This window comes from Pinus tabuliformis, chromosome 9 (genome assembly GCF_031772625.1).
Source record: "Pinus tabuliformis cultivar Carrire ecotype Pingquan chromosome 9, CPIR1, whole genome shotgun sequence".
Taxonomy (NCBI): domain Eukaryota; kingdom Viridiplantae; phylum Streptophyta; class Pinopsida; order Pinales; family Pinaceae; genus Pinus; species Pinus tabuliformis.
Genome location: NC_142307.1, coordinates 1,052,359,644 through 1,052,375,321, shown reverse-complemented (window position 1 = coordinate 1,052,375,321; position 15,678 = coordinate 1,052,359,644). Strand labels below are relative to the sequence as shown.

Below are 15,678 nucleotides of genomic sequence, written 5' to 3'. Positions count from 1 at the left end.
GTCGTAAAAATAAAATATCATTCCTATGTATAAAATTGAGAAGTTGCTCTAATAGGGTATGATTTCCTATCATCCCTATAATAGCATCTAGACCTATTTTGATCCTTGATCCATCTCGTGCCTCTATCTCGCCCCTCTACCTATCCATGTGGAAAAATCTTGTCCATACATGTATTTATCTTTGATGATGAGAGCCCAAAGACTATTACCTAAAACCGCTCTCCACATGTTTTTTATGATCAATGCCTTATTAAATGTTGAGGTGTCTATTATCCCCCATCCACCTTCTTCAACAAGTCGAGCAACATCTGTCCAACAAAGAAAATGTATTTTTCTTTTTGTTATGTCCCTGCCCACAAGAAATGACCCATGATCGCATCAATCCTATGAATGATCTCCCTAGGAAATAAGAACAAATGCATCCAATATACAAACAAGTTTTGTAGTATTGATTTCAACATGACAATTCTTCCTCCCATCATTAACCATTTGTGTTTCCAAATCGATAGTTTCTTCTGGAATCTATTGATCAACCAATCCCAATCCATATTACTGTATCCTATAGGTTTCAAGCTGAAACCAAGATATGAAAACCCATCATCAAGGCTCGCATATTCAACACCAAACAATACTGAAATCTCCTTAGTCCTTTCTTCCTCTCCTTCCACACCAACTAGCATATATTTCCCTTCGTTCATACATAATCTGGAGGCTAGACCAAATGATTTTATGATTCTATGTATAATACCCCATTCCCTGGTAGAGGATTGACCCCCAAAAAGAAGGTCATCTACGAACATTAAGTGTGTAATATGATGTTGTCTGGAGATCCTCACACTAGTAATTTGTCCATTTTCCCGGGATTCTCTCATTTTTTTGCTCAGATAATCAATAACAAGAAAAAAGAGGAGAAGGGAAAGGGCACATCCCTGTTGCAGACCTCTATTTGCCTGAAAGAAATGAGTCGGAAAACCATTAATAATGACCGCGGAGTTTGTAGTTTTAACACACCCCATATCCAATTGATATTCTGAATGGACATACCAATTTTAATCAATACCAACTTGAGAAACTCCCAGTCAATATAATCATACGCCTTGGTGAGGTCAACCTTAAGGAGGCATGCTTTTTGTTTCCTTGTTTTTATGGAATGTATCATTTCTTGGGCAATCCCAATAGCATCCTGAATTTGTCTTCCTTCTAAAAACCCAAATTGTTCCTCTATAATGTTCTTAGACAATACTAGTTTTATCCTGCAGGCAATCAACTTTGATATCATCTTATAGATTGAATTGCAAAGGGAAATTGACCTATAGTCCGCAAACAACTCAGGCCTCTCCTTCTTGGGGATCAATACAATGAAAGTGGCATTAATGGCACCCAAAATATACCCTTGTGTCCTAGATTCTTCTGCAACTACCAATAAATCTAGAACCATCAGCTCTTTGAAATGTAGAAATAATTCTACCCCCCACCCGTCTAGCCCCAGACTCTTCTCTTTGGCACATACCTTCAATACCTCAGTCAACTCTATGCGCGAAATTGGAAGCCCCATTTTTGCATTATCCTCCTCATAAAATATTATGGGCAGTGATGTGATATATTCCATTTGAGACATAAACAAAGGTAATTTTTCTATAAATTTCCCTTTAAAATGTGTAATTATCACCTTCTCTATGTCCTCTTGGGTTTAGTATATATTCCCTTAAGCATCCTTAATTTTTCGAATAGAATTATACATCTTCTTTTTGTTGAATATGAAGCAATGAGTCCTAGCTCTTTGTTAAGGATGTATAGAATGGCCCCTCATTCTTCTTATGTTTCTTTACATTTAGTTCCAAAAGTAGTGAGTAAACCTGGTGCAGATGCATTGGATTATAGAGGCATTTTTATTGTACATATACCATCTGCAATTTATGTGTGGATTGGACAAAGTTGTGACTCTGTAATGGAAAGGCTAGGAAAGGTTGTTGCTTTGCATGTTGTAAGATATGAAAGAGCTCAGGTTCCAATTGTTATTATTGAGGAAGGGCATGAAACTGATGAATTTTGGGATGCTCTTTCAAAATCCCCTCTCTTATTTGATGATTATAAGAAGACATGAAATAGTGTAGGTAAGGATGTCCTAGGAAGCTTTAACTTTGGCAAAGAGGAGGTTGATGCAACACACAGGGTGGTTGTTGGAAACATGAAGGTAGAACTATATGATATAGATTTTGATTTGTTCAGGAGAGGAGTTATAGGAGGGGCTTTTCCACCATATTGAATATCAGGTTCATGAGCTAAAACACACCTTCTAGCCAAAGAAATCGGTTGGGGTAAACTTGACATAAATTTGTGAGCGGAAATGTGAAAGATTTCATTACAAATTCGAAAGCAACTGACAACATAATTGTTTCGGTGTTGAGTGGTACTAAGGACACACAACTTTTATCTCTAGATCCTTTAATATATGTTTCTCCTTATCCTTCTCTCACCTCACTTCCTCAAGATTCAATAATCAACTCTAAGTCTTCTTTGCCTTCACCATTGTCTCTTTCGTTTACTTCATCACCCTATTCTTGCACTTGGTTTGTTTTTTGTCAACATCTCAGTTGCCATCTCCAGTTTCAAATTTATCCAAACCCTTTGTCAGGTCCAATTCTCCTTCTAAAATTATTGCAAATTATGTTTCTTTTCCGTCCAAGGGTTCTCCTATATGTCAACCTTTTAATGTCTACAATAGAATTTTCTACCATGATAGGCAATGCACAACTTTTAGTTACTAAGGATTATGGGAGAAAGGTGATGAAAACTTAACTAAACTGAGAGGGGGGGTGAATCAATTTAGTTCATTCATAGACATTAAATTTATTTTCTTTTAACTAATTAATTGAATTGGTAAATGAGCAACATACACCATATGAACAACATATTTAAAATACAAACAACATGTAACCATGTAGACCACAACATACAATCAATGCACAAAAACATCACATATGAACACCAAATATAAGTGGAAACCCACAAAGGGACAAAACCATGATTTTTTATTGTTGTGGTGCAAAGGAAAACTCCTACTCCCTTATTACATCTGATTTTATGTAGGATCCAACATACATGAATTTACTACCTCGGTTTTTATGCAAGTTACAACATGCAATGAAGCTCCAACTCCCATAAGTCTTTTGTAGGCTACAACCCACAGGAGGATCCTACCTCAACAAGCTCCAACTTGTTATTTATCAAGCTAAAACTTGAAAGAAGACCACAATCCCCTTATACAAACAAGAAACAACAATGTGTTGGTTACTTGGTCTATAAATCTACATACCTCCATCTTTATTCCTGCTTCTTCTTCTCCTCAAATATGCTTCACATCTTCTCTATATGTGTCAGGTAATAAACAACTCAAATCAGCTCACATTCTCTTTAACTCTCCAACTCCATAGTCTTGCAACCTCACACATTTTTATAAGAAAGCTTTGATGGTTGTTGGTATTCCAAAATTGAATATGAAGTGAACGGTTTTGCCTCTTTGCATTCCACCAATTCGTTTCACACCTTTTCAAATTTTGAATATTAAAAACAAAAATAAATGCTCCACAAAATATTATTTTCAGCCACATGTAGTGATTAAATACATCAACATAATTCCAACACCATGTAACATTATAGAAATAGCATGTGACCATATAACTGCGCATTCATTCTTCATTATCAACAATAACATTTGCCATTAATGCATCACAACTTTTTCATGCCACTTATTTAAGTAAGTCAAGTCAACCATCATATGCACACAATATATTTCTGCACCATAACTAGCTTAATATCGTAGCAATATATGCAAGCACATATTTCTGACCCAAGCAATATATTCAACAACCCTTTGTTAGCAACATAGTCTTGTCACTTGAAATAACACATACTTACCAATCAATAATATAAACTTAGCATCGCAATACCTTTGCCAAACAAGTATATTATTGTTACCAACATATTGTCATTGTCTTAGCATCATGTCTTTTCCTTATACCTTTGCCTTGCATCACAATAATCTCTGCAACATTTTGTCCCACACATGTTTTCCCTTGTCATAGCCTTGCATCACAATAGTGCTCAATCTCTACGCCTTTTCTCAACAACTATACCATCAACATAAGCATAATAAACATACATTAACTGACAATGCCTCAAGCTCTTGCTGCTTCTGTTGTTCCTTTACCATCAATGACAACATGCATACCTCTTGCTGCTACATAATGCATCTCACAGAACCACAAGCATCAAACATACCTTGTTGTTGCTCCTTTGCCATCAATGACAATAATGCCATCAAAAGGTTGGAATTATACTAAGCACATTATAGCATGGCTTCACTATGTACTTATCCTGGATGTAGGATGATCTTACTTGATGTTGCGAAAGATTGCAGGACACAATCACTTGCTTTATCAAAATTTCACATAGACTTTGAGTACCTCTCAATATTTTTGGTTATCCTACATGACATGGATCAGTTTAAACTGATGTAGCGTAGACACTACAAAATTCATACTTTGGTGTTGGAAGATATAGATTTTTTAAGCAAAGAGAGATCATAAAGTAATGGTTTGAAGATAAGCAATATAGACCTACCTGTAATTTTCATTTTCTATATATATTCCTTATGCCTATATATATATATATATATATATATATATATACGAAGAAGTTTCAATGTTGTTTTACCTTTTAGTCTTTTCCCACTAATTGGTAGGAAAGATTGAAAAACTAATCTAGTTTTAAGAAGATGTTGTATGAGTTTGACGTATACAAAATTTTATTTAACCTTAGCTCCTTTTTGTGGATATATATTAATATTAAGTTATTCCCTGACAATCTATAACGACTTATTTTAGCAAATTAATAATAATTATACTACATCTAAAATATGATCTCACACATGTTTTATAACAATAGTTAATGAGAACATATCATGTTATTCCCTGACAATCTATAGCGACTTATTTTAGCAAATTAATAATAATTATACTACATCTAAAATATGATCTCACACATGTTTTATAACAATAGTTAATGAGAACATATCATGTCATTGATGTTAATTAACCTTAATGGGATCACAGGTCCTAGAGTTTGAACCTATGCTCTCATACCAAGTGTAGAGACATCCCCTATAACCTTATTTACCCAAAAAAATTAAAAATAGCAACCGCATGCAACACTGATAACTCTCAATTTAAGGAATACAAGACATTATATATATTCTTTTAATGAAATAGAGAGACAATCCCATGATACTGTATTACCGGGAATGAGACAAACTAAGAATTTCCATTTGACATTCATTTAACCATGAAAAATAACTATAATTGAATCACATAATAAACCACACACCAATATGCAATACACATAACACTTTAAGGTCAGTTCATCCATAATTAAATTATACAATTTAATGCAATACAATAAACATATAGTGGAAATTTATGTAACCCAAAGTACCATTCACTAAAGGGATGGAGAATCAACTCGACTTTATTTATTATTGTGCTCCCTTGTGGTTGTCCACGTATGGGTGTGAAGGATGTAGTGTCCCTGGCAGAACATCATCGACTCACCATTTGACCTCCTAGCCTACTCCTTGGGTACTCTTCTTCCCCATGGACCCCTGAGTTGCAATGGGGATGTAAGGTAGTGGAGAAGTGCTAGTCAGTGGAGGAGAGCACTCTTTTCTTAAGAGTCCCTCTCTCAAAATAAAACCTCCACTATACCAAAATCACTATAGTCGTATTCACTATAAAATTAGAATTTTCTCATTCGTCTTGTTGTTTTTCCACGATCTTGGTGTCTGGGATAGAATCTTAAATCGTTAACGCTACCAAACCAAAGGTCATAAGGAAACTACTTTGTGCAGTGGAATATAAACAATAATAAATCTACTAGTGCACAAAATATAGACAACTTTTTACAATTTTTAACCCTACTTCATTATATTAATCAAACTGAATAATACAGTAGTCTAGGGCTCATGTACTAGTGATAATGGCCCTCATACATCCATTAGTACAAGAATACAAAATTGAGGTTTGGTGTCAATCCATGGACAACAAATCTACCCTTGACAAGATACTCTAACCATCTAGCTATAGCACTCTCTCTTAGCTCCTCTCAGTCGTACCCTGTACCTGCCCAGACCTTCGGCTCCCAATCTGTAGCTCCTGTCTCTATCAATGCTCCAAGTCCATCTGGCCACTAAACCTCAGCTATCAATCTTCTCACTAGTTGTGCCTTAATCCATCAAAGGCACAACACATTGAGACTCTACATCCCCGACTCCCCCCTCTTTTACTTATTAAACACTTATGCACATTATCTACCTAATATTTTCCAAACATGGGAAGGGTAGAGTTCTCAAGTGGTACAATTTTTCATTTATTCCTATTATCCCTTTACCCAAAGTTTTATTATTGATTTAATTATCGTGATTCTAAAACTGATATACCACCTTATGTGAATTAGTTAGAGTTTCATATCTTGATTTTATTTTGGTAATTTCTTCTTGATGCCAAGTGTGCCAAGTCGATCATTCTCTTCAAGGACTTCTTTTCAAATTTCCAAGGGTGCCACACCAAGAAATTTCTTCGTGATGTCAATTAGGTTGCCATGTCAGCGTTCAAGAATTTCCCTTGAAGTTCCAAGGGTGCCACCTTACTTTCCATGCAAGCATCTATTGACTAAAAGGGGAATATCTAGGTACAATCACGAACACTGTTATCCTCTCTTATGTTTCCTTCTATAGTGATACTAATGGTGATGGGGATGGAGGAATTTGTCTTGATGCACACACCCAGTAAAATCCTCATAAGTGACCTAATCTGGAGCCTACCCCCACAACATTGTGATTCTTCAAGGCAAAGGTATCCCACACCTTCCATCCCAAGTTACAACAAGAGTGATAGTAGGTGAGATCAACAACATTGTCCCACCCCTCCCATGAAGTTCCCTCTATTTGTACAACTCCCTCAACCATATGTGAGACGTTCAGCCAAGCAACTAACATGTTCCTATAGTCATTATCATGTCATTAGAATTTTAACAGAATTTTAAGTTGAACTTTGAAAAATTCTTGAAACAATAATATGCAATTCAAACCAAACTAGAGGTTTTCGACTCATCACATGCAAGTGCATTTGGGTGGTATCATGCCACACTAAATGATCATCAATAATTTTTTATTCATACGATTATTCAACAATATAATTGTGTATGTTAAATCATCATCATGACATAATCATCAACATCTTAATAACTCAACAAGAACTAATGCAAACATACACATAATGACATCATACAAGAGACATAGTAATAAAACAGACTCAACATAATTATTATCATCATAACATCAAACTGGAAAAATAATTATTATCACATCCATTCATAGTAAGATTCAAATGTCCATATCCTCAACCTCAGGTCCTCAAAGAATAATCTATCAAGGCTAATGTCATAATAGGGTCAGTCAAACCAGGAGCACTATAACTAGCACGCTTAACCTGTGGCTTGAGAAATCACAACCAAGGGGCATTTAAGCTATCAAAATCGTCGAGGGATTGCACCTGACCTGGGTCACACTAGCCCTTAGCATGGCTAGATTTTTTCCCATGTAATTTCAAACTGATGGCCTTTACACCACGAAGTTCCTTAATAGGAAATTATGTCACCATCTTCTCTACACCTCGTGGGCTTAAATCATAAGATTTTATTATATAAATAAATTATAATTTGTTTTAAAATAAATTAAATCATTAAAATTTTAAATTTTAAATTTTAGAAATAAATTTATCTATTTATTAAATAAATTTTAAAAAGGAAATTTGTCCATTAATTAAATCACTTAAAATTTAACTTTATATGTCTCCAAAGTACAAATTTAATATGGTTTCAAAGAAAATTGCAAATACATTCGCTCTTATGAATTATAGTGAATTCCTTTTTTTCTTAAGTAGTGAATGCTTTTTTTATCAAGATATTATATAGTGGTGTTGAAAACAAAAAGCAAGGGTAATAGCTACATAGCAGCATAGTCCCTACCTCTTTATGCGGGGTTCACGTTTTGTCGTTATTGGAGAATTCTCCATTTTCGCAATCATTTATGCAAGCCACGCCTTTGCACTTCTTACAATGAAAGCTTTTCCACACCTCTGCACCCTGATTTTATAACAGTTGTTGGATTAAATGGAGGCGAGCTAAACACTCAACAATATTATGTATGAAGCAAGTGAAAACCCGAAAATTCAAGTGGCATAACATTTATATATCAATTTCACTCTGAGATTCAGAGACAAATTTCATTGTGCGAAGTGCTAAGGTGCGGAGGAATCTTTCATTGCGCAAAGTCCGAAGATGCAGAGGAAGCTTTCATTCTGTGGAGTGTGGAAGAAGAATAATGAAAGCTTCATTTGTACTTCCTCACTCCACGCAATGACATATTGCCCAAAGTAAGCAAACGCAGTAAGATGCATATGTTTCCAAAATAAGTGACAGATGATAGTACACCACACTAGCCACGTGAGACTTAGATATTTGTTTTCAATGTGAATTCATAGTGTGTCGTTTAGACCTAGTGGATAGCACAGACTAACAAAATTTGTAAGACGACGAACTTGATGTCATTTAACTGAAGAATTAGTGCGGGTGTTTATCTGATTGACACATGTCATTATTATGGGGGCTAAACATGAGCATGTTATCCATATCGTTGTACATGTCACATTATACCACGACAATCAAGGATTACCAAGAAAAGAAAATGTTTTGCTTTCCAAAATGAAACATTAGTATTAATCAATTGCAATCAAAGCATTAATCATATTTTAACTAAATATCATATCACGAAATATTTGTAATGACAACACATGGTGTGCAAATTGTTGAAATCATTTCGTACCAAAACACATGAGAAATGGAAAGTGTGAAGCAAAACCATATATGGTAAAACTATGCTAAAACAGAAATGTTTGCAAAGTTGTGGTATCTTGTAGTGATAGATACTTATTGCAGTGCAGACAACTCCGCACTCAACAATAAAAAAATAATTAAGGCTTAATCATACAATCAGGCCATTTCTCGAGTGCTTAAGCATTTTCATTTACTCTAACGCATTATGTATTTATTACTGGTTGTAAACATATTAATAAAATCGTATCTATCGATATTCTAAAAGAGTCTTTTTGGCATTTATTCAGTGAATTAACGCATAATCAACAAATCATTTGAGTTTTTAATAAAATTTGCTGCTTGTAAACAAGTCAAGAAGATGCATAGGTTTCCACAGCAAGATCTGTCATGGTAAATTGAAATGATGTGCAGACTCTCTCCGCACACTTCTTCCGCATATTGCCTCATATGGCAGCAACATTTTGGTGAAATGTTACATAGATTCAATCAACCTTCTGCAACACGATTTAGTGGATTAAAAAATAAAATTCAGACTCGATTTTATGATTAACAGAACTTTCATTTCTAGTAAATAGCGAATCAACACATGATTAGGACACCCTTCAAGTGTTTAATAGCATATTAAAATAATAATTAAGGCTTAATCCTACGATTAACAAAATCTCCCTTCCTAATAAACATAAGCATTTATTTAGTGAATCAACACGCAGTTGGGACATCGTTCCAATGCTTAATAACATTTACTCTAACACATTATGTAATGATTACTGCTTGTTAACAAATCAAGAAGATCATATCCATCGATATTATAAAATAGTCTTTTTTGTCATTTATTCAGTGAATTGATGTATAATCAAGACATCATTCGAGTGCTTAATAGTATTTACTAGTCATAAAAAAATCAACAAGATCTCATGGCTCCATAACCAGTATCCATTCTAGCAGATTAGAGGGATGTGTGGAATGGAGATCTATGCGATAGAACCTTTGTTCCCTCATTTCTACACCTCCATCTACATTACCCCTCCACACATATCAACCCCCCTACTGCAGCACGGATTAGCGAATATTAAAAAACTTAATTAAAGTTTAATCCTATGATTAACAGATATATTTTCAAAATTTAATAGAAAGTACTATCAAAATCATAAGCATTCGTACCAGAGTAAAGGTAAAATCATTATATATTTATAGCTTATGCAAATAAAATCCTATTGAATTTTACAATTGGTTCTTTTTTCTTGGTTCATGTTTGTTCATGCTACAATTTTCCCATGAGACACAAGGAAGGAACAATACAATCACAAATAAAATGATGTTATGGCGTTCTGGAATCAATGACTTGTACACATATTTTGTTCTTTTCCTGATATTTTTAATTGTATTAATTACTTTTCTAAATTTTAATGTTTATAGTTTTTTAAATAATTATTGAGTGAATAGGTGCAAAGGAAGCACAATGGAATCTTCCTCCACACCTCCACACTCTGCATAGAGAGCTAGATTATTATAGTTATTACATTACAGAGATGCAATATTCCATCATTCGAGTGCTTAATATAATTTATTTTGATGCATTATGAAATGATTGCTCATTGTAAACATATCAAGATGATCATATCTATCGATATTATAAAACAGTATTTTCGGTATTTATTTGGTGAATTGACATGTAATCAACACATCATTCGAGTAATTAGTAGCATTTACTACTTGTAAACAAATCAACGTAAACTTTGAAATGGGAACTGATACTGTTACCCGTTTTGTAGAGATAGCAAAAAAGTGACCCGATTTTGAAAAGGTGTGATGCAAAACACACATGTTTTTTTTAGAGCATAGTTTTTGGTGCTTTAATTTTTTTTTATGTACGTTGCGTTTTAGAATGGTAGTGATTTTCATGCTGATTTAAAAAAGTGGTTATTTTGCATCAGACCCTTTTTTTAAAAGACCTATTTTTTTACTTTAAATTTTCTAATGTATGAAATGTGAATAATTATTTTGTAAATTTAATAATTTTGGAAGAAGATATTCTTCTTCATATTTTCTTGTTTTTATTTTTATTTTTATTTTTTATTTTTTTGTAGTGAGGTTTTTATTGATTTGCATATTTAAAGAAGAAGGTCGATATTTTGCATTTTCGATATTCCTACATATCTATACATCGTTAATTAAATTTTCAATCCACATGAAATAATTGTCTCTAAAAAGAAAATATAAAAATATATAAAAATAAAAAAGACAAAAATAAAAAATGAAAAATGTTAAAAAAAATAATCTCATAAACCATAAAAGAATTTGGAATATATATATATATATATATATATATATATATATATAGTAAAAATTGAGAAATTAAAAAAATTCATTAGCAAAAACTAAAAGAAGAAGAAAAAAAAGAAAGTAGTTAAAATAAATAAATAAATAAATAATAGAAAATTAACGAAAAAAAAAAAAAACTAGTAAAATTAATATTAAAAAAAATGATAGAAGAATTTGGAAAAAACAAAATATATATATATATATAAGTAAGTAAAAAAAAATACAAAAAAAAAACACATTAGCAAAAACAAGGAAAATATATATATAATAAAAAACAAATAAATAAATTTAAAAACACATTGTTAAATATATATATATATATATATATATATATATATATATATATATATTTAACGAAAAAAATTAAAACACTAGTAAATAAAATAAAATAAAAAAGAGCATATTTTTTGTTAAAAAAAAAACATGTAAGAATTTTTTTTTTTTTTTTTTTTTTTTTTTTTTTTTTTATACAGAAACGGTTATGGAGTGATTATATTCATCTTGGCCTGAATGCCGAAAATCTGTTTACAATGAGGATGTCTAAATCCTGGTGCATCTCACTGTTGAGAATGAGAATGCTGCTGAAACTTGAGGTCTTCTTTCTTGCTTGGGTTTCTATAGATTCTATTTCTGAAATTTTTCCCCACTTGGAAATACAAACAAATTTATTTAAGATCAAGCAGTAAAACATGATGATAAATAGCTTATGGGATGGGTTCCCATGATTCTTCTCCATCTTTCATCTTGAACCCGGCGAAGAGGAGGGCAGCTTTGTTGGCTTCACTGTACGCATCTTTATTATGAGTTCTCAACACATGATAGTAATTCAATTTCTGAAACGCGTTTTCCAAGCCCTTAATTCTGAATATCAGCCTAGCTAGCTTAAGATCTGAAGCTGGGGTATTGGAGACCATTGCGTTTATAATGATCTAGGAGTCGCCTATAATTGTTGCTTCCTTTATGTTTAGATCCTTAAGGGTCTTGAGGCCTTGCAAGAGTGCCAAAGCCTCAGCTTGAGTGCTGGTTGAGTGTCCAAGCCCCCAAGCATAAGAGTGTATTTTTTCCCCAATTGAATTTACAACAACACCTCCTACGCCAGCTCTGCTCGGATTGCCCTTAGCTGCCCCATCAAAAAAGAGAGAGTGCCTTGAATGTGATTTAAGCCAGTCTTGAAAGTTTGATTTTGATTTCCTTATTTGCCAGTCTTTAAGAGGAGGGACAATTTTGACTGCTGGTTGAAATTGTAAGTCAAGGAGTGAACCACAAGCAATATCCTGCTGGCTGAGGCTAGTATCGTTTTTTATATTAGTCAGGCATTCCATTAATTGACATTTGATCTTGACTTCTACGGCCTTGTGATGCTGTCTAGAATTTCTGAAGATTCTTCTGTTGCATTCAAGCCATATCTACAAGCAAATAACTTTTGGAAGAATGGCCCATGTTGTTTTGTTATCAGGTTTTTAGGAGGAGGACCAGGATATTTGTTTGCCCAATTTGAGAAAAGATCAGCGATGGAACAAGGGAGCAGAAAGTTGGGATCCAAGGAGTAAATAAGGGAGAACCAAATCTGCTTGGAGAAGATGCATTCCAGAGTTAAATGGGATGCAGTCTCAGCATTTTCATTGCAAAGCGAGCAAATAGAGGGACGGTAGAAGCCTTTTTTCTGCAATCTGTCAAATGTTAGGATTCTGCCATGACAGAGAAGCCAGGCAAAAAAATCAATTTTGGGCCATGACTGGAAACGCCAGACCCCCTGCCAAGGTGTTGGATTGGGGGGGACATGTGGTCTCTCGTTCAACTTAGCATATCCTGCGGAGACAGTATAGCCTCTGGCTTTCAGCCCCCAGCCTTTCGCATCTTTTTTCCTCCTATGTGTGGGCGCCAGACCATGTAGAAGATCGATCAGCGTGGCCCATTCGTTGGTCAGATGGACTGGCACTTCAATTCTTTTCCACCCTGCCCAATCAGTGTCGTTCCAAAGAGAAATGTCCCACAGCGTACTCAGCCCCTCTCTATCCATCCAGTCTCGTAGCGCTCCAGTGGGGGCTCTGTCTTCAATCGGATCCATTTGCATGATTTTATCAGTCCAAATGTTTATCTTTTTGTCGTTTCCAGGGATCCAGTGGGCGTGATCCTTGATTAGAGGAGCAGCTTTGGCGTATAGCTTGAGGAAAGACGAGTTGGGCAAGCGGATCACCTTGTCTAAGCAGCTAGAACGTGGACCTCGGAAGTATTTTTTCCAGAGTGCCAATTGGGCCCAGCCAGGATTGGGCACGATGATCCTCCAGATGATCTTAGCTACCATAGCCACATTCTGCTGGCCAAAGTTTTTGAAGTTTAAACCACCCTCCCACAGAGGCTTGGAAATGGATTCCCAACTGATAAGGGGAATCTTGTTTTCGTTATGTTTTCCCCCCTTCCAAAAGAACCTCCAAATGAACTCTTCCATTTTTTTTAATATGATTGCTAGTGCGAGCATCTTGGCAAATTGAAATAGAGGGAGGCTAGAAACCACTGATTTGATAGGGACAGTTTTTCCAATAGAGTTGAGCCAGGTGAAACCCCAGGCCTGGATCTTAAACTGGAATTTTTCGAGCTGAGGAAGCCAGTCTTTGCTTGCAGGTCTTTTGTGAACAACAGGAAGGCCCAAGTATTTGAAAGAAGTCCAAGAGGAGGAGGCTGCAAACCCCAGACATCTATAAGTAGCAGAGAGCAGTCTGGGCATGGTATTCCAACTGAAGATGTGGCATTTATTCTTGTTTACAACGCTGCCTGAGCCCTTGCTAAATTCTTCCAGAACTGCTTTGAATTTTGAGGCAGAGGAGAGAGAGGCAGCACCCAAGAGCAGAGTGTCATCCGCAAATAAGGCATGATTAATGTTCTTGACCCCTCTTGCTATACACAGTCCATTAATATCTTGATCTTGCATTTTTTTGTCTAACAGAACGCTGAGAATAGAGGCTTGGATGACGAATAACATAGGGGAAAGGGGACACCCCTGCCTACGCCCTCTCGAAGCTTTGAAAAAATTCGTGGCTCTTCCATTTACAAGGGGAGCAATCCATGGCTCCGAGATGCATGCCCGGATCCAGTTAATGAAATTTGTTCCAAAACCAAACCTGCTCATGACTTTTAAAAGAAAACTATGATTTACTCGATCAAAGGCATTTGCTAAATCAAGTTTAATCACCATCCCTTGTTCTTTTCGAAGAAGACTAGAATGGATTGCCTTCTGCACTAGGGTGAAGTTATCCACGATCTGCCTCCCTTGGATGAAGCCTCCTTGATTCTCGGGAATTATTTTGGGAAGAATGTGCTTCAGTCTATTTGTTATTACTTTTGTGAATAGTTTGTACCCAGTATTGCATAAGGAAATCAGATGAAATCTATTGAAGTTGATGGCGCATTTTTCCTTAGGTATGAGGGCTAAGAAGGCAGAATTTGTGCTGCCACCTATTTTCTGAGTGTTTTGTGACTTTCAAATCATTTTGAGCAGGTCCTTTTCGACAATCGGCCAGCAGACTTGGAGAAACCTGGCAGAGAAGCCATCTGGTCCAAGGGCCTTATCCGGATCCATATCATAAAGGGATTTTTTAATTTCGTCTTTAGTGACTTTGGCCTCCAAGATTTCGTTCATACGAGGAGAAATTGTAGAAGGAATAAAGTCTAACAAATCTAGGGATTGTTGCTGATCCTTTTCTTCGTTGTATAGATTTAGAAAATGGGCATAGGCTGCTTTCTTAATGTCTGCAAACTCCTTGTAAGTGTCTCTATCCTCCTTAATCTCATAGATAATGTTGAAGCATTTTCTGATCTGTGCTTGCTTATGGAAAAAAGTAGTGTTTCTGTCCCCTGCTTTGAGCCAGAGATTACGAGATTTTAATCTCCAGTATTCCTCTTCAGCTAAACAGGCCTTATGATAGCGTTGTTGCAGATGGGCCTCTTGATCCAGCAGTTCCTCTGTGACTCTAGCATTTTCCATATGCGTTCGATGAGTGGCTAGGGAGACTTTAATATTTTTTCTTTCTATATCAGGTTTGGACAGGTTTTTGGCCCATCTTTTTAGTGCTCCTTTTACCCTTCTGAGCTTTTCTTCCCAGATATAGAAAGGAGAACCTTTAACAGGTTGACTCCAAAAATCCTTGACTAATTGCATGAAGTCTGGCTCCTTAACCCAGAGGGGACTGAATCTAAAGGGAATAGGACCCAGATCGAGATGGGCTAGAAGATCTAGCTTTATGGGTTTATGATCCGAAATACTACTAACAAGGATGTGTATTTTGGGCTCTAAGCCAAGCAACAAGTAGGAACTTTGAATGAAAAATTTGTCTAATTTGGCAGCAATACGACCAGGGCCTATTCTTTTATTGGTCCAAGAGTACTTACCGGAAGAAGGCTTGATATCCA

General features: G+C 35.3%; 1 protein-coding gene and 1 pseudogene across 1 annotated transcript; one reads left to right on the top strand and one right to left on the bottom strand.

Annotated features, from left to right (window-relative positions):
* Window positions 1-1,765: 1,765 nt before the first annotated feature.
* Window positions 1,766-2,266, top strand: LOC149152305 (protein-tyrosine-phosphatase MKP1 pseudogene; annotated as a pseudogene).
* Window positions 2,267-12,616: 10,350 nt separating this feature from the next.
* LOC149152304 (uncharacterized) lies at window positions 12,617-13,576 on the bottom strand. The gene has a single exon (XM_089443444.1). The coding sequence runs from the start codon at window positions 13,574-13,576 to the stop codon at window positions 12,617-12,619; it is 960 nt and encodes a 319-aa protein (XP_089299570.1).
* Window positions 13,577-15,678: the final 2,102 nt, after the last annotated feature.

Coding starts and splice junctions, on each gene's coding strand:
- LOC149152304 (XM_089443444.1), bottom strand. CDS start 13,576: ATGGTAGCTAAGATCATCTGGAGGATCATCGTGCCCAATCCTGGCTGG.